Raw genomic sequence first — 20,399 nt, forward strand, 5'->3', positions numbered from 1 at the left:
AAGTCATGTATATTTCTTTGCGCAGACCTCCCCCAAATAGAATAAATTATAATAAATATGATTTTGATATCAATAATATTTATAATAAACAAATGAAAATACTACCAACGATAAGATGTAGGAAGAAAGTAATTACAATAACTAGAATGATAATATAATGACAAAGATAATGAAAATAATAATAATTTAAATATCAATAACAATGATGACATCATCAGTCATGAAGATAATCATGATAACAACAGTATATAAAGATAATACTGATTGTAACAGGATCCCCAATTATCAAGTGGTTATAATGGTCATAGTAATGGTAACAAAACAATGATTTTTTTTTCGTAATCTAAACAGCCTTGGAGGGAAATAATATACATATACTTACTTGAAAAAAGGCGCTTAAATAATCTAATTACATTCGAACATTATGCACCATGCATTTCATTGACTTTTGATATCCCATGCAATAGCATAGCAGTGCATGCACGACGGTAGTTGCAACGTATACATGGTATATGTGTCACTCACATTTTGGGGTTGGGAAAGTACTTCTCAGACATGAAGGAAACGCCTAGCGCATGGATTACTGGAGTCTAGAATGAACAAATGAAATGTCAATTTATAGATTTAATTAGTATTAGGCCGGCCTATCAACGTTCCTCCGAAATGCCTGTTAGTAGAAACCATATTCAAAAGACATCTTCCTCATTTGTAATTCTAAGAGGATTCTTGTTTTGGGGATAAGGTAGGCTATTAGGAACTTTCCGTTTCCACGAGTCCACGATCGACGCAACAAGAACGCAGTAAATCTATCGAAATGCCCATCATATGACAATGTGGGAGGTATTGGTCGGAAGTTGGTGAACCAGAACAGCAGTTCAGTCTAATTTTCGGAGCTGACGGAAAATCACAAATTATGTCTCCTGTCCAGAGTCCACAACGAAATGGCTGTTTTGATGTACGACTTTTCGACAAAGACCTCTTGATTGATCTTTGTCACGAACGGCATTTGCCAAAAAATTTTTTTTCTGTTTTTTAATCAGTTGTGTCTCGTGAAAGCGAAAATTAAATAATCTTATTGGGCAATTCCATAAGATATGTACGTCTGACCACTGGCGCACACAGGAGGGGGAGGGGGGGGGGACAAAGCCGGCCCGTGCCCACTCGTCCTCTTCCCCCTTGAGAGCCACAATTAACATGTGTAACTTAAAAATGCCGTAAAAACAGAAGTGTGCTCCCCCTTAAAAGTGAAGACTTTTTTGCTTGTCAAATTTTTCCTCGGGAAAATGTGTCCCCCTTTTGTAAAATCCAGGGGCGGTATTCTGAACATTGTCTTATCTCCATATTTTATCTTATCTCAGAGATATGACAAAATCGGTATTCTGGTGGATGTCATAACTTTTGTCACAAAAATTGTCATAAATTTTGTCTTATCTCTTTGGCGCGCACCAAAAATACGCGGCTTTAATGCGCGTAATCATTTTATACAAGCAAAAGATATGACAAAAGTTATGACAGGGGGTAGCAGTCATAAATTTTGTCATATCTTTTAGTACCAAATATCCCGATACCCTGCCGACTGAATGTCAAGCATATAACGATACCATTTAGATTAGATTGTGGTATTAGTTTCGCTCATCATCCACGACAATTTTTAAAATTATATTTTCATGCTACAATTAGTTAGAACCTAAATATTAATTTCTCTTTTTTTCTCTGTTTTCCTTATCTTTCTACTTCTCCTCTAAAATCCTCCAGAGCTCCCTGTCTCTCTTTGTAATTAAGCGCATCAATATTCGCGTAGTTGCGCGATGCCAGCAACAGAATTGGGAATAAACCCTACCTGTCACGGGGCATTCCTATTGGCTAGAAGGGCTCCCACTGGGAACTAACGATGATTTTGATTGGATTGCTTCCGAAAAGATGGGCGGGAACTTTGAGAGATATGACAGGGAAAAGACAATGTTCAGAATACCGATTTGTGACAATCATAGCGGTGTCACATCTCGGAAAGAAATGACAAAATTTATGACAAAAGTTATGACAGTGTTCCAGAATACCACCCCTGGATCCGACCCTGCGTCCAACCCCTATATGTGGGACCTTCCTTAATTTAATTTTCTGTCTCTGATGTCTTGTTCTTTTGACAGTCTGTACACTCTAAAAAATGAAGAGCTAATTTAGCTCTTAAAGAGCGTTTATAGTGACTGCAATTCAGAGTGCTGATTTTTCGTGTTGAAATTTGAACTAGACAAATCAGCACTTCGAAGTGCAGTCACTATACACTCTCTTTAAGAGCTAAATTAGCTCTTCATTTTTTAGAGTGTATTTTCTCAAAGGACCATGACTTGGTCAGTATACGAGAGCAAAGTTAAACTAGAGAAAATGGGATTCGGATGTAAAACAGGGTGTTCATTTCATGAATTGTCCGAAAGCATAAAGCATGTGACTGCTTACTTACACCCTTCCGAATCAAGTGACCTCCTAGGGTAACGTCAAAGTCCTGGTATCTGGTAGCGAAGGGGGCGAGGACCGATACCCGAAGGGTTTCATCTATCACCTGTCTCATGTACCTGTTTATGAACCAAAATGATATCATCACCACAGCGATACTCATTCAAGAACATACACTGTTAGAAAAAATAAAAGAAGTTCCTGCAGCAGAGTCTCAAGAACACCTGTAATCTTACCGAATTGCGTAATCTTACAGGAAATGGGTAAAAAACCCGTGATTTTACAGAAAATAAACAGAAGATTTTGTAGAAAGCAATACCAGAATCATTCTGTAAATTCATAAAACAAGAATTTTTTCTGCAATTTAACAGAACAGGTCTGTTTAAAAAGGGGAAAAGGGTGTTTTATTCAAGGAAATTTGTAAGATTCCATACATCAAATACCAATTTCCTGTAAGATTACGCAATTCGGTAAGATTACAGGTGATCTCGAGACTCTGCTGCAGAACTTCTTTTATTTTTTCTAACAGTGTAGAAAACATTTATATCAAATGCCCTTTATGGCTAATAGCAACCAAGAAGTCTTTGTCGAAAATTGGTGATTAAAGAACAGCACTTTCGTCAAAGACTCTGAACAAACGACACATTTGCACTTGTTCTTCAGCTCCGAAACTTAGGATGAAACTGCTGTGAGTCCCGGTTCACCAATTTTCGACAAAGAACTCCTATCTCTTGATTGTCGTTTAACGGGCATTATCAATGCATTTCCTGTGTTCATGAATTCGCTCTCCGTCGCAGTGTGAAACTCCCTAATGATTGCGTTCAATTGCAACTGTGTTTAATACAGAAAAAAACCCATGGCAATTGCTGTAAGCTGTTGCAGTCAATTTATCTGTTTTCCAGTTTTTATCAACGCCGGGATTCAACGTTATGAAAACATTCGTATGCAAATTTCCAGAAAATAAACTTTCGGTGACAAACATTGATTTTTTTAGACACATTCTTTACCTTCATGATGAAAGATTGTTTTTTAGTACAGCTGTGATACAGGTTAAAACGAGATTGCTACAGAACTGTGGCCGTCACATTTGCTAGAAAGTTCTCGCTAAGCGACGGGGAATGATTTTATAACATAGCAAATGCATTGAAATGCATGCAAGTCCTCACAATAATGAAGTCTTTGTCGAGGGTTGATTGATCGGATCAGCAGCTTCGTCCGACTTTTTTTAGTACTGACGAAATATCGAAAAAATGTCTTTGTGTTTCGATTGATCAAATCTCGACAAATACTTACGGGCATTTGATAATTATAGATTCACTAGCTTCCAATATGCGACTGCGTAGCTAGCACGAAAAACAAATTGATGGCCAGCCCTATAAAGATTTATCATAAATTGATATGGAATTGTTTGTTTTCTTGTTTAAACCAGCAGCATGCTGTACTCGGAATAGGACTACGTGTTCAAGTAAGTGTTATTATATAGTCACTCCATGGAAAACGGTTAGCCCCTTAAATTGACGTATCGTTTGTCATTTGAAATAACGTATAATACATTTAATCGGTCCGGAGTCGGATTTCCTTTTGCTCTATAATATCATCAACACGATTCAAGTTAAAATAAACATTTTCCATGCGTCTTTGCGTATTCGACATCGTATGACTAAAATATCACCGGATTTGTATTTAGCAAACAAATTTTCTGTCTAAACAATAAGTATCACATAACTGTAAATAATATGGTTCATAACTCTTACGTCATCTTTGCTACATGTTCCATGCTGACCGGTCCAGTCTTGCCAACGATGTCAATCACATGGTTGTACAGTTTTTCCTGGATGTCATCATGTTCAGCTAAGAAGAATAGTGCCCAAGCAAACACTGCAATTGAAGTTACAGCAAACCAATTCGCCGTTCCAATTAAAAATGTCAAAAGCCACAATTAAGTCACCAAGAATGGTCCTTTCAACTGCAATCATTTGAGCTTCAAAGTTGAAGAATTCGAACATTTCACCACATTTTGTTTTAGTCAGGTCTTACCTTGATCTAACGAAATTTTGATATGCAAATTTAAACCAAAGACTCAACTTGACTGGATTACTTATTCTTTACAATAATCTTATACGCGACACAAGAATTACCGAAACTACAAAGAAAGAAATATAACACCAGCAATCGCCCATAAGGATTTTTGACAATCTTTTCAGACCTTTAAGAATTTAAACAGTCATGAACACTGAACTTGTAATTATAAGAGTTGGTAAAATTGAACAGACAAATTATCATAACTTCTTCAATTTTGTTTTCTGATCCCTAATACATTTTTTGTTTGTTGCTGAGGTTTAGGTTGTTCTGTGCTCCACCAAGAGTGTTGTTTGTTTGTTTGTATTCATTTCCATATAAAAATATAAAATATATACATGATCAATTTAACATAACATACAGATGGAGGATGGCCCATTTTAGCGGTATCAATAAGATACCACTGTTCTTCCATCGGGTCCGTGTGGTATATATTTCAGGGCCTGCATCATATCACGTTCTCCGGTACACTAATCTTGTACAATGTCGTAAAAATTACAATCATATTGTGATGTTGTACAGGCCAGCCCCCCCCCCCCCCCCCAAACCCAGTGTCGCAGCGACGCATGAAATTACACCAATGCATAATGTCACACCCAGAATATGACCTTATGTATTGGAGAAGTTTTATTGTGAGATTATACACAGTAAAAACGCTGCTTAAAATTTGTATGCAACTCTGTTTACTACATGAACCTTACAGTAATCGTTTAAACAGTTTAAACAAGTGTTTAAAAATCTTGATCAACAACGTTTAATTTTCAATACCTAATCTTCAATAAATTAAACATGACTGTTTACACTGTGAACATGGTTGAACAACTACTGTAAGGTTCATATAGTAAACAGCGTTGTATAAAATCTTAAACAGCGTTTTAGGTTGGCTGTCAGTGACAATAGGGAGCTTTCGCTCTGTGACGTACAGAAGATTCAAGAACACTGTAAATGTATTAAATATATCCGCCAAATGACAATGAACAGCTGAGAGGTCTTTGTCGAAAATATTGGTAAACCGGAACGGCAGTGCATATTAAGCTTTGGAGGTGCAAATATTGTGTTTGTCTATAGAGCCCAAAATTGTTTTTTGTTTATTCACTAATAACTGAGGGACACTTGATAATACATTTCTATGTTCTTGATTCCGTCGGGCATCATGGAGCAAAGACTCCCTCGTAAAACAGATCAGTCAAATTGACTAGACCAGTAGTCAGCTGGGAGCAACTGATATGGCAATCACTGATCTGACACATTTCTGACACATATTCTAGTCAGAAATAACTCTGTTCTAGTAAAATATGACTTGAAAATAGTCAAATATGACTAGAATAACAGTCGCGCCCAGCTGACCCTATTAACTAGTCATATTTGACTGATCTGTTTTTAGAGTGTAGGACAAACAATCAAGGCATGTCACACTCTGCTACATTATGTGATTGAAAACGGGTTTATACAGGACTTCTTACTCATGCATAGGCCATCCCAGACCACTTACAATATCCGGACGCATGAAATCCTCCATTCAAGTACGTTTCCAGATCAGCAAGGAGTACTTCTGATTGGTAGTCAGACTTGATTAGAACATCAATGAAAACTGCCCTCTCGTCACTGGGAGGATTGCATCTTCGGTTATTAATGATACGACCAAAGAACGAAAATAATATTTCCTTTGCTGAAACCACAATAAAAACAACAACACGAATGATAACAACAACAATACTAATGATAATGATACTACTACTACTCCAACAACAACAAAAAACAACAACTATTACTACTACTACCAGTACTACTACTACTACTACTACTACTACTACTACTACTACTACTACTACTACTACTACTACTACTACTGCTACTACTACTACTATGATGGTGGGCCCCAAGTCTGCGCACCTCACAATTTGAATTAAGATTTAATATGAAGTCCTTATTTCACAAATCTTTCAATTAATAATGTTCCTTATATTATTATGAGTAAGTGTACCAAATTTCTCATGAAAAAATGAAAGAAAACATAAGATTTTCTTGAAAAAACCTCGGGCTGTCATTTTCAGATTGAAAAAAAAATGGTACCACATGTCTGCGCACTCACTCACTTTGCACACGAAATTCGTTATTTTCGCATCATTTTGAGTCAGATTTTTTATGAATACCTGTCTATGTATTGCATGTGTAAAGTTCGTACTCGTTGCTTATCTTCTCTTACTAGAATCGCGCAGTACGCGGGTACGCAGACTTGGGAGACCGCGCAGACATGGGGGAACTGACCATACTACTACTACTACTACTACTACTACTACTACTACTACTACTACTACTACTACTACTACTACTACTACTACTACTACTACTGCTGCTGCTGCTGCTACTGCTACTACTACTACTACTACTACTACTACTACTACTACTACTACTACTACACTACTACTACTACTACTACTACTACTACTACTACTACTACTACTACTACTACTACTACTACTACTTCTACTACTTCTACTATTACGACTACTACTACTACTACTACTACTACTACTACTACTACTACTACTACTACTACTACTACTACTACTACTACTAACTACTACTACTACTACAAACTACTACTACTAGAAATACTACTACTACTACTTCTACTATTACGACTACTACTACCACTACCACTACTACTACTTCTACTTTTACTACTACTACTACTACTACTACTACTACTACTACTAACTACTACTACTACAAACTACTACTACTAGAAATACTAATAGTAGTAATTATAATAATGTAAGGATTTTAATTGGTGAACAAAATGAATGGTATTATTGGGTACAATATAGACCCATAAAACTTGTAAGAGCTGTATATTCCAGTTGAATGTTGAATAATCATATAATTACCCCCCCCCCCCCCCCCGATAGTGAATAATAATTATTTACATACAAGGTCCTGTTTTATTATGCCAACTTCAATTTTCTTTTGGAGCTACCATGGCAACTGGGCACAACGGCCAATCAAAAACAAAGTTCCCGTGGTAGTAACCATGCCTAATTGGAATCTAACTGTACATTTATGAAACCGGGTGCTAATACATCAAACTAGACATTTAATATACCGTATTCAGTTCGTTGAATACAAACACATCTCTCGTGGAACGATAATAAGGAAATTGATTAAAATTTAATTTGATATGATCACCCCCCCCCCCATCCAAATAATGTATACTAAAAAATTGTTATACCTTCTTTGAATGTCTTAATTCTGCCACTTCCTTCTGGTGGAATATCACCAGCAAACCTACTTTCAATTTCATTCCACACCTGAACAACAAAAAACATCAAAAGACAAACAATTTCGTTACCAAATACCCCGTGTTCTATAGTCAGATGACCATGGGTGACCCTGTTTGACATTGTTTTATTTCATTTATCGATTTTATTTCTATACACAACAGAGATAAGTATACAGGAAAAATATAAAAAAGATAATTATATATTAAGTAATGTGATAGTCGTAATGATAAGCAACGGAAATAAATACCAACAAAATATATCATACATTATTAAGACAATTTAAAGGAATTTCAGGAGAGCACCATCGTACTAATAGTCCGGCAGCCCAGGAGGTTTATTCAACCGAAAGCCGGACAAGCAAATGACCCCATAGCTGGATGGCATGGACCTTGAAGTTTACAAAAATGCATTGCTGCCGGGTTCTATGCGTGGTCTTCCCTCCGAAATGACGTAATATATGACGTCACTACAAAATGGCCCTATTTTACCATTTTGCAGACATTGTACACATAGCATGAAGTCAAGGGAGAATATCTCAGCCAAATCATGCTTGTTTTGTATGAAAATTTTTACAATATATTGTTCAAGTAGTGCACAAGAGATATGCAAAATTTCACGAACAGAAATTATTGTTTACATATGCAAATTACGTAATGAAATTTGCATATCATTAGTTTTGGAGATTTCTCGCATAGAAAATTGTCAAAAATCGATTCAGAAATTTATTTCTTTTTAGTGTACTTTATTTGATATTTTTCCTCTCAAGCATAATATCATTGTCTTCATCTATATCTCTACTTTAAGAAAATATATAACAGTAATTGAAAAAGACATTATAGACTGTGATTTCAGCCCCCTTTTCAATATGGTGCGCACGTAGAAATCGTGCGTTTTTGGCCTATTTTCACCATATGGCTGAGGTGTGCGAACGATATGCCTACTTTATTGATGTTTCCTGCATTTTGCATGATATTAAATCTTCCAAACAACATATTTTCCTCTTCATTATGTCTCTGGTGATCAATCAATGATTTCAGCAAAAATTGATTGCCAACTGGGCAGTCTATAGACTACGTTTTCAGCCTAGTTTTCAACAACGAACCTATACCATGTATGACTGCATCGTTGTAGTCGAGTCGGATAAGGGGGTTTCTATGTACCATCAAAATATTTTTCTCTCAATGTTTTGGTATTTGCCTAAAGTGTCTAGTTAATGAATTTTGATGTTCCCTTCCCAAAATCGTGTCCAACGGAGTTCAAAATTGATATCTTTGGCGGCCCTCTTGGAATTTTTTTAATGAAAATCAATTATTTTCATATTTTATTGCACAAAGTCTGACAATGGGAAATTTTAAGTCAATACGCATTTCACTAGGATTTGGATAGTAGAAATCGGTTGAAATTGTTTTCTGAATAGTCCGGTTAATATATTAAAAACAAGAATTCATCAAAAATTTTGAACCAAAATGTTCATGTGCATTGACATCTATCTGTTTCATCTTGCATCCGATCGCCTTTGTTGATGTGCCTAACATGCAGAAAATAACGTACTTAGCGATCGATAGAAAGGTATGTATTGCTTGTATCATGTACGAGGGTAAAAGGCATTTTCTACACAAAACAATTTTTATGATAATTAAATCTCTTGAAAAAGAGGCATTGCTCTGCATTTTCATTTTGCATGCAATTACTCTCGGGCACCTTAAAGCATAGTCCCACAAGAACCAGTAAATTGTTACATACAGTACCATACCATTATCCATAGCTTGACTATTATGATATCGTGCTTTTCGGAGCCCCCAATGTGGTAAAATTTTGTTTTGAGTATGTATTTTTTTCCTTTAAATCACTTTTCTCTATCAGCTACATATAAAGAAATTGGGGCATAGCAAAGCCTACCCCTCAGGGGGCTGCCAAAGTCATCCAATCTTTTTTTCGTATCTTGCAGTCTTGCCAGTTTCTCGGAAAATAAGTCATTTTGAGGCAAACAGTGTTTCTGCCTTGCGGTAAAGTCCTTGTTTTTGTTTTGTAACCACATAAAGATGACAAAGTAGGATCTTCTTTATCAGTTACATATGTCTATTTTCATTCTTTATTGTAAAAAAATGCAATGTTTGAGCCCCCATTCAGACAAAAGGGCATTTCTGCTATATAGTAAAGCTAGCTTTGATTTTGGAAACCACTTGGAAATAAAAGAAGAGGCATTTTTTTCTATCAGCTACATGTAAAAAAAAGTGCTGGCACATCGACTGTTACCTTCTTCAGAGGCTCCAAGATTGGCACCCCCATATTGGAAAAAATATGGAAGGGATATTGGTGGAAAAGGGGTGGTGACTTTCGGAACCCCCGGAAGCGATAGACTTTGCTGTGCAACCACAGCAGATTGAAGAAAGTCTACTCCTTTGATTCCATGTAGTTTCAATAGAATGAAAGTGGCTTCACCATATAGCAGAAACGCTTTTTGCCTGAATGGGGGCTCGAAAATAGCACATTTTCCCATAAACAGGTAAAGTATGGAAAAGGGTAGGTGATTTCGGCGACCCCATAAGGGGGGTATGTTCCAATATGCCAACACCTCTTTATATGTAGCAGATAGAGGAAACTCTACTCTTTCGTCTCCATATAGTTTAAAAGCAATAAGAGTAGTTTTACTACATAGCAGAAACACCTTTTGCCTCAATGGGGGCTCGAAAATAGCATATTTTCCCATAAATAGGTAAATATGGAAAAAGGTTAGGTGAATTTGGCGACCCCCTAAGGGGGGTATGTTCCAATATGCCAACACCTTTTTATATGTAGCAGATAGAGGAAACTCTACTCTTTCGTCTCCATATAGTTTAAAAGCAATAAGAGTAGTTTTACTACATAGCAGAAACACCTTTTGCCTCAATGGGGGCTCGAAAATAGCATGTTTTCCCCAAAAATAGTTATATTATGAAATAGGGTAGGTGATTTTGGTGACCCCCTAAGGGGGTATGTTCCAATATGCCAACACCTTTTTATATGTAGCAGATAGAGGAAACTCTACTCTTTTGTCTCCATATAGTTTAAAAGCAATAAGAGTAGTTTTACTACATAGCAGAAACACCTTTTGCCTCAATGGGGGCTCGAAAATAGCACATTTTCCCATGATTTTGCAAATTACGTAAAAGGGGCGGGTAACTTTGGCAGTTCCCAAAGGGGGTAGGCTTTATGGTACCAGCACCTCTTTATATGTAGCAGATAGAGGAAACTCTACTCTTTCGTCTCCATATAGTTTAAAAGCAATAAGAGTAGTTTTACTACATAGCAGAAACACCTTTTGCCTCAATGGGGGCTCGAAAATAGCATGTTTTCCCCAAAAATAGTTATATTATGAAATAGGGTAGGTGATTTTGGTGACCCCCTAAGGGGGTATGTTCCAATATGCCAACACCTTTTTATATGTAGCAGATAGAGGAAACTCTACTCTTTCGTCTCCATATAGTTTAAAAGCAATAAGAGTAGTTTTACTACATAGCAGAAACACCTTTTGCCTCAATGGGGGCTCGAAAATAGCACATTTTCCCATGATTTTGCAAATTACGTAAAAGGGGCGGGTAACTTTGGCAGTTCCCAAAGGGGGTAGGCTTTATGGTACCAGCACCTCTTTATATGTAGCAGATAGAGGAAACTCTACTCTTTCGTCTCCATATAGTTTAAAAGCAATAAGAGTAGTTTTACTACATAGCAGAAACACCTTTTGCCTCAATGGGGGCTCGAAAATAGCATATTTTCCCATAAATAGGTAAATATGGAAAAAGGTTAGGTGAATTTGGCGACCCCCTAAGGGGGTATGTTCCAATATGCCTGCACCTCTTTAAATGTAGCAGATAGAGGAAAGTCCACTCTTTCGTCTCCATATAGTTTAAAAGCAATAAGAATAGTTTTACTACATAGCAGAAACACCTTTTGCCTCAATGGGGGCTCGAAAATTGCATATTTTCCCATAAATAGGTAAAATATGGAAAAAGGGTAAGTGATTTCGGAGACCCCCTAAGGGGGTATGTTCCAATATGCCAACACCTCTTTATATGTAGCAGATAGAAGAAACTCTACTCTTTCGTCTCCATATAGTTTGAAAATAATAAACGTGGTTTTACTAAATAGCAGAAGCACTTTTTGCCCCAATGGGGGCTCTAAAATAGCATATTTTCCCATTAACGGGCAAAATACGTATAATTATCGGGTAACTTTAGCAGTCCTCATAGGGGGTAGGCTTTGCTGTACCAGCACACCTTTTTTGTAGCAGATAGAGAAAACTCTACTCTTGTCTCCACATAGTTTAAAAACAATGAAAGTGGCCGTACTACATAGCAGCAACACTTTTTGCCTCAATGGGGGCTTGAAAAAGCATATTTTCCCACAAATAGGTAAAATATGAAAAAGGGTGGGTGATTTCGACGCTCCCTAAAGGGGGTATGCTTCAGTATGCTAGTAGCAGATAGAGGAAACTCTACCCTTCTTATCTCCATGTAATTTTAAAAGAATGAAAGTGGCTTTATTCCATATCAGAAACGATTTTTCCCTTAATATGGGCTCCAAAGTGGCATATTTTCCAATAAATCGGTAATAATGGTATTTGCCCTTTAACTAAGCAAATAAAGACATACATATTATCATGAAGCGTTACAGTATTATCGGTATATTATATCCTCTTTCGTGTCGAATGCTGATATTTTGGATAGTTGTTTGATGTTAATGATTGAACAGATAGATAATCAATGCACATGCAAATTTTTGACCAAAATCATGCCCATTTCGGGATAAATTTTATTTCAAAATATATCATCAGAGAACGAATTAAATCGATTTCTACTATCCCAATTATAGTGAAATGCGTATTGATTAAAAGATTGTCCCATTGTCAGACTCTGTGCAATAAAATATGAAAATAATTGATTTTCATTTTAAAAAAAGTCCAAGAGCCGCCAAAAATATCAATTTTGAACCCCGTTGGACACGATTTTTGGAAGGGATTAACATCAAGATTCATTAACGAGACAGTTTAGACAAATACCAAAACGTTGATTGAAAAATTGAGTGAAAAATACTTTGATGGTACACAGGAACCTCTTATCCGACTCGACTACAACGATGCAGTCTTACATGGTATAGGTTCGTTGTTGAAAACTAGGCTGAAAACGTAGCCTATAGACTGTCCAATGGGCAATCAATCTGTGCTGAAATCATTGATGCATCACCAGAGTCAAAATGAAGATGAAAATATGTTGTTTGGAAGATTTAATATCATGCAAAATGCAAGAAGCACTAATAAAGTAGGCATATCGGTCGCACACCTCAGCTATATGGTGAAAATAGGCCAAAAACGCACGATTTCTATGTGCGCACCATATTGAAAAGGGGGCTGAAATCACAGTCTATAATGTCATTTCCAACTACTGACATATATTTTCTTAAAGTAGAGATATAGATGAAGACAATGATATTATGCTTGAGAGGAAAAATATCAAATAAAGTACACTAAAAAAGAAAATAAATTTCTGAATCGATTTTTGACAATTTTTTATGCAAGAAATCTCCAAAACTAATGATATGCAAATTTCATTACGTAATTTGCATATGTAAACAATAATTTCTGTTCGTGAAATTTTGCATATCTCTTGTGCACTACTCGAACAATACATTGTATAAATTTCATACAAAACAAGCGTGATTTGGCTGAGATATTCTCCCTTGACTTCATGCTTTGTGTAGAATGTCTGAAAAATGGTGAAATAGGGCCATTTTGTAGTGACGTCATATATTACGTCATTTCGGAGGGAAGACCACGCATAGAACCCGGCAGCAATGCATTTTTGTAAACTTCAAGGTCCATGCCATCCAGCTATGGGGTCATTTGCTTGTCCGGCTTTCGGTTGAATAAACCTCCTGGGCTGCCGGACTATAAGCAATTAAGTTTCAAAATGATGGTGGACACCAGCAGGAGGCCGTTTCATAAAGCTGTTCGTAAGATAAGAGCGACTTTAAGAACGACTGGTGAACCTTTCTTACGCGCTTAACCATCGTCAATGTATATACCATTTACCACAAGAAATGATCACCAGTCGTTCTTAAAGTCGCTCTTAACTTACGAACAGCTTTATGAAACACCCACCAGGTGCATAATATCTTTCTTCATTTAGATCAAGTGGATGCGATGCGGTCGCAGATGCAAGTAGTGCATGCAGTAGAAAGAAGTTGAGCTATTAACTTGTAAGTGTGATGCAGTGTGATTTATAAGGGGAACAAATTGCAACCCCACCCCACCCAAAAAAAATGAATAAAATTCATGAGGGTGAACAAATTTTTACTTGGAAATCATTTGTAGATAGCCTTGTAAAGGTGGCATCCACTTTATGACGCGAGAATGGATTTCGTTGTAATGAATCAGTTCTCAAAAATTGTAACGATGGAGATAAAGCATGGGGAGCGTTTCATCAACATTTTCGTCCGACAAGTTGTCTGGTCTGACATCTTTCCTAAATTCTGATTGGCTCAGAAGCACTGTTCCTACTTCCTATTGGTAACTGTCGATAAAACAGCACTTGTCGCATAAAACTTCTGTCAAGTCCTTTCATGAACGCTTCCCAGATCTTAAGTTCTGCAAGTTGGAACACACAAGTATAATTACTCACCAAGTCATACGTCTTCTTAAATTCAGTGCTGGTCTTGTCATCTTTGAAATATTCTCCAGATACTGTTAGCATTATCATCTTCAGGGAGAGACCAAGACAGGTTTCATTCAGAGGGATGTGTTCCCCGGGCGGTAATGATGAAATCTTCTCCACCAAGTGTTCTGTGATCTGTTAAGAAAAAGGTGATGCGGAAAGTGTCCATTTTCTTTCTCTTTAAAAATATATTTCCGTATTCTGTGAACAATATTTGTTTAGAGTATGTACGATTTTGCATTCATTGCATAATCATGGCATTTCCTATTTTACAATTACTGATTAACGCCTTAATTATAATGCTCCATTCCATAAATCCACCTCAATCTGCACAAAAACCAACCTGATAGACTTATTTCATCTCATTTCTTATTGGAATCCATCCATACCAGTTTGATTAAAACTGCACAATCCTGTTTAAGGGAGACTTCTAATGTAAATTATTGATTTGTAGAATAAAATCTTGCATATATCTGTTATTCCATCAACAACAGATTAGTATACAAGTCATTTTCCTATTCAGGTATCAAGTGATTTTTTGCAAATCTCAGTTCAAATCTCTAGTCATTTGTTGCAAGTCGAAGTTATGTTCTAAATTAGCAAGTCGAGTCGCGAGTAAGCAAAATAGCGACTTGTGTCCTGTTACCTCGTTAAAGATTTCAATAAAGTTCTGGAGCGCTTGAAATCCAAAACACCTGTTTGTTAGTTCTCGTCTTTTACGAACATCACTTTCCTCCGCGTAGACGATGCTTTCTTTTGTAAACAATGGTTCTAAGAGCTTGAAGAGAATATCTAGTGGTTGGTAGATATACGAGGAATGAAAGTAAAAAAAAAAACAATTAGCATTTAATCTTTTAAAACAAAAATATGAAATCCAGTGGCGTAATGAGCCAAATATTGTGAGGGAGGGGGCAAATATGGGGTATCGAGAAAAATTTATCTTAAATAAAAGTTGCGGGCTAGCGAGGTGAGCGAGCAAAAAGTTTGATCTTTTTATTACAAAAATCAAACTTTGTGATAGATTTCGACATGATATTCAGAAAATAATATCGAATATCAATCACCCTTCTCTCTTTCCTTTTATTTCTTTTTTTTTCTTTTTTTTTCTTGCTAGCGAAAAATTGGCGGGGGGCGTTCCAAGCTCCCCTCTCTGTACGCCACTGATGAAACCAGTATAGGGCATTTCGCCAACATTGAGCACTGCCTCTTGGTAGGCCCTCTCCCCATTGGGTTTAATAGGCTACAAAACGCCCACAAAATCATGATTTGTGCCCTTTTGCAAAGTTTTTGCTCATTCTGCGAAATTTGAAGATAGGTTACACGGTTAGCTACGATATAAATTAAATTATAACCCACTTCTCTATTATTCTCTATTTTCTGAAGGAATGTTCTTTGCCCCGAAGAATTTGAGAAGGAAAAAGCATCACTCTCTATCAACTCTGATTAAGACAGATCCACACACACACACACACTACTTTTCATTAACACATATCCACACACACCTACGACCAGCCATTCTCTTTTTCAACATGACGTTCTCCAACAAATATGTCAATTTACATGTATAGCTGATTTAACAACTCTATTATATAATGACTTACATGGTTTGGTAAAGGCTGTCCGGTGTTCTTGAAATAGTTCTGGCGACTTGATACTGATACACAGTTGATCGGTGAAATAAAACGATGCGATGTCGCCATACTCGGCATGAAGATTTGCCAAAAACTGCTGTAGGCTTCCTGCATCTTCGATTTCATCAAGATTCCCTTTCCTGTCCAAGGGGAAGATCACACTGATGATAAGTAAGCGGAAACATTAAAGGAAAATATTGGTGAAGGTTTGATAAAAGATCAATAAATGATAGAGTTATGTATATAATTTCAAAGTTTTCTATTTGTGACGTCATATGCCAGCAGCACCCTTATCTATATGAAATCCACGCTTTTAATAGAACATAATGTATAGAATGTTAAGGGCTATGAAATCGTGTTTTTTTATTCATCTACCTCAGAATTGAAAAAAGAAAGAAATAATGTTTGTTCTCTCAAAATATTACACTTTGGGAATTATATACGTACAATATTATGGAAAAGCCACTCGTCTGTGACGTCACATAATTTAAAAAAAAATATTTTATAACCGTTATTTTTCAAGGATTTTCAGCAAAATTTCACCCATAACCTTTCTCTTTTTTCTCTGTTTATTCAAACCATCTTGTCGTCAGGGTGAATTCCCCTTTAGGGCAGAGAGGCTGGGGGAATGAATGATTTATTCAATTCTTACGAAAAGTGAAAAAATAAAGCTTCTTAAAGATCAAGTCCACCTCAGAAAAAAATCTTACATATTTGTATATCACGTCACAAGAAAGAAATTTTACGCATCTATATTAAAAGAACATGCCAAATTCGCCGATATATTTAAATTAAAAAAGGTCTCAATGACATGATCAAGGAGGGGGGTATCATTGATAATCAAAGGGGAGGTCGACCCAAACAAAGAATTGGTTTGAATACAAAACGAAAAGTCAAACAACTAACCACAACGTTAAACTGATCAAAATCGGAAAAATAAGAAAGTCATTGTTAAATTTTTCGCATAATTTCACAAATCACTTATATTCTGATCCTGGTCGGTTTGCAAATGTGAGGGAATTGATGGTGTCACTTACTTACCATTTCTTTTGTGGTTTACTGTATAAAATACGATGTATAACAGGGAGCGTGGAACAGTTTTGAAAGTGGGGGGTGCTGATTAGGTGCAAAAAATGATAATAAGATGGTAATTTTTACGTTTTTGTTCACGGTTTAGGAAAAAAGTGCAGCCCCCATCCCTATTTCCGTAGCCCCTGTATTTTTTTGTATATTTTTTAATTCATCAAACTATTCTGGCTTCCTACAGGGAACATTTCCTGGCGACTTATTGTTGGTTTTGGGGTGGCTGATTACATATACCGCTAAATGATAACACACATATACTCACACTGGATCGGATGGATCAAGTCCAGGCACGGTTGTGGCTCTCTGCGGACTTTTCTGCATGATGAATAAGCAACACAGCCATTCAAATCTTGAGAATATCAGGACTATCGTTCATCGTATTGATTCCTTTCGCAACGAGGCACTGCGACGCAGAACGCTTTCAGGAACATATACAATGTGTTGTCAGATGCCCTTCATGACCGTCTGCATACAAGAAGTCTTTGTCGAGAATCAATACATCAAGACACCAGTCCTGTTCTGGACTCTGCCTTTTTTTCGTGAGCTCCGAAACTTAAGACAGACCTGTAGGGATTGCTCTGGTATTTTCTTCGCAATCGAAATTGTTTTCATTGACATTAAGTAAGAAATCATTTAAATTAAATGATACAAATCGCCAGTTATGACACCCGGTGCATATGCTATCAATTTTATCAACAGCCACGTTCTTCCCCTCATAATCCATCTTGTCTCTAAAAACAAAGAAAGATAACGACTTTTAGATGGGAGGTCAATATACATTGTTTGCACGACCTCTAACTTCACTTTTACCAGTGGAACCATGAGCCTAATTACAACAGGAAGGCAAAAGATATATATCTTTGACCCAACCCATTAGCACTTTTTTTTCAATTTGATATTGTTGATTGACAAAAGTGTATTGATATGATTGAAAGTCTAACAATGATTCTAGAAATTGTAACTATAGTAATGAACTTCCTTTGCCCAAATTTGCAATATATGTCAATGATTTTGGAACTATTTTTGACCGGCGGAAGAGTAAGGGCTATTTTACTGTTCCAGTTGATGAGTTTTATCCCATCAAAGGTATTTTTATGAATGGCGATTTATTCATAAAATGACCTGGCTACGATAACCTTTCTGGTTAGATACGGAAAGTCAGATATATATCCTATCTAATGGCAGTAAACATTTGACCCTCTAATTTCACGTTTATTTTATATGATTTTTTTAAGTGCCATTTTAACACACAAGTCTATGGGGGAATGCTATACGTGCGTGGCACCCAGTGATGCCAGTACTTACCAACGACCGCAGATGGAGCCAACACTTTGCAAAGTTTTGAGGCCCTCTATAGACGATCACACCAAGTAGCAGAAAAATGAAAGTCGCTGCATAAGCGGTAATGTCGAACATGATGACGGATCCTCTTGTGTTTTACTCTTATATCTGCAAAACTGGAAAATGATTATAAAAGAAACGTGGGAGAGTGGGAGCGGCGGAAGGGGTATTTTAAATGCAGTGTTTTACACAAAGATAAAACAATGAAAGTACTAGCAATACCAATAATGATAGTGGTGGTGATGATGATGATAATGATGATGATAGTACGTAGTAATGATAATAATGATGATGATGATTATGATGACTATGATGATTATAATAACGATAATAATAATATATTTAGATTAGATCTGTGTGCGATCTGAATTGAGTTTGAAAAAAATTGTCCTAATAGCGCCCCCTTCTGCAACAACAGTATCCCTTGTAATTGTGTTTGGATTGCACAACCCCAAATGTATGATATAGTGTAAGTATAGAGTGTGAGAAGAAAGTATGTAAGAAAGTATTGAGTTTGATAATTCCGATGTCATTTAAATTGTCTTGCATTCATCGGTGTGCGGTTTACATTTTCAAGAACAGTGTTATAAAAAATGAGATTGTCAGCGAAGGTATGTATTTTGTTACTGATAAAAATAATAATAATTAGAAGAAGAGTAACACGTGTCAAAAAAGATGAAGTGTAGGCAAACAATGACTTTATTTTCGTTATAACGCCAGCTCCATATCATTTTATCCACTTATTAATAATTACCACCCCTTACATTTCACACTCCTCAGCCCCCCCCCCCCCCCCCTCTCTGGTCTCAAAATACCTAAGCATGCAAAGTAATAGTTACATTTATAACTTACCCCTAGATATCGACGCTCTCAGTTTTCAACCAATTTACCAACTAATTTCACCCGGTAGCTCTGACCACGATGACCAATGCCAAACTGACCAACAAGGTGTACTATTCGCAGATCAGATTCTCAGGGCAAGGCTGATGTCCTACTCCTTCCTGAAGCCCTTACTAACCTTCCTGGCCGAGGTCTTCAGGGAATACGAAATCAGCTAGGGTACAAGATAGATTGTCACGTCGACCTGTAACCATGTTGACCAAGAGTCAAAATATTTATCATACAGGATGTCCTCACTATAAAAAAAAATAGGAGAGATTGGCATTACGCAGGAAGTTTGGTCACTCACTCAAGCCAAAATATATGTAGAGCGAATCAATCATTGCACTGCAAGAACTCCGGTGTTGATTTAACACCAGCCCGGAATTTATATATGTCCACACCAGAGAAGTATTAAAACGACACCAGTTTGGAATCAAACCGATGATGTTTTGATACTAATTGGTGTTGTACAAACACCTATCTGGTGTTAGACCAACACGAAACTGGTGTTGCTCAACACTTTTCTGGTGTGGACATGTAGAGAATCAACACCAGAGTTTTTGCAGTGCGGAATTTCCATGTACATGTATGTATTTTGGCTCTTTATTGGCAAAGTATTTTCGATCGCCCATTGGGACAAATTGAAACACACACACCCTCACACATACACTTCTGTTAGACCCACATCTCATACTCCTTTTAAAAAGGATAGAGGTTACAGATAGCCAAAATTGAAAAGAGAGGGAAAGTCAGATATATTAATTAATATAAAATCAAAATGGTTTGCGGCACATACCTTATGACTTTTTTTTACTTCTTGCGTTCATATAATTCGGACTAATCAAATAGGCCAACCATAATAGTTGTAATGAAGATGCAATATTGGATATAAAATCAAATTGGTTTGAAACACCATCGAATCTATTCAACCCATCTAATTATGAGCATTGATGATT

The 20,399-nt window shown here is 36.6% G+C and overlaps 1 protein-coding gene across 1 annotated transcript; it reads right to left on the minus strand.

The window, feature by feature from the left end:
* Positions 1 to 397: 397 nt before the first annotated feature.
* On the minus strand, positions 398 to 18,697 carry LOC121426471 (cytochrome P450 20A1-like). Its single transcript, XM_041622792.1, has 9 exons — positions 18,526 to 18,697; positions 17,483 to 17,535; positions 16,105 to 16,295; positions 15,150 to 15,295; positions 14,471 to 14,638; positions 7,763 to 7,841; positions 6,023 to 6,199; positions 4,206 to 4,329; positions 398 to 590 (listed from the first exon to the last, which is right to left on the minus strand). Exons 1-9 carry the CDS (start codon positions 18,634 to 18,636, stop codon positions 581 to 583), a joined length of 1,059 nt encoding a protein of 352 aa, XP_041478726.1. The 5' UTR covers positions 18,637 to 18,697; the 3' UTR covers positions 398 to 580.
* Positions 18,698 to 20,399: the final 1,702 nt, after the last annotated feature.

Source organism: Lytechinus variegatus, chromosome 13, assembly GCF_018143015.1.
Source record: "Lytechinus variegatus isolate NC3 chromosome 13, Lvar_3.0, whole genome shotgun sequence".
Lineage (NCBI taxonomy): Eukaryota > Metazoa > Echinodermata > Echinoidea > Temnopleuroida > Toxopneustidae > Lytechinus > Lytechinus variegatus.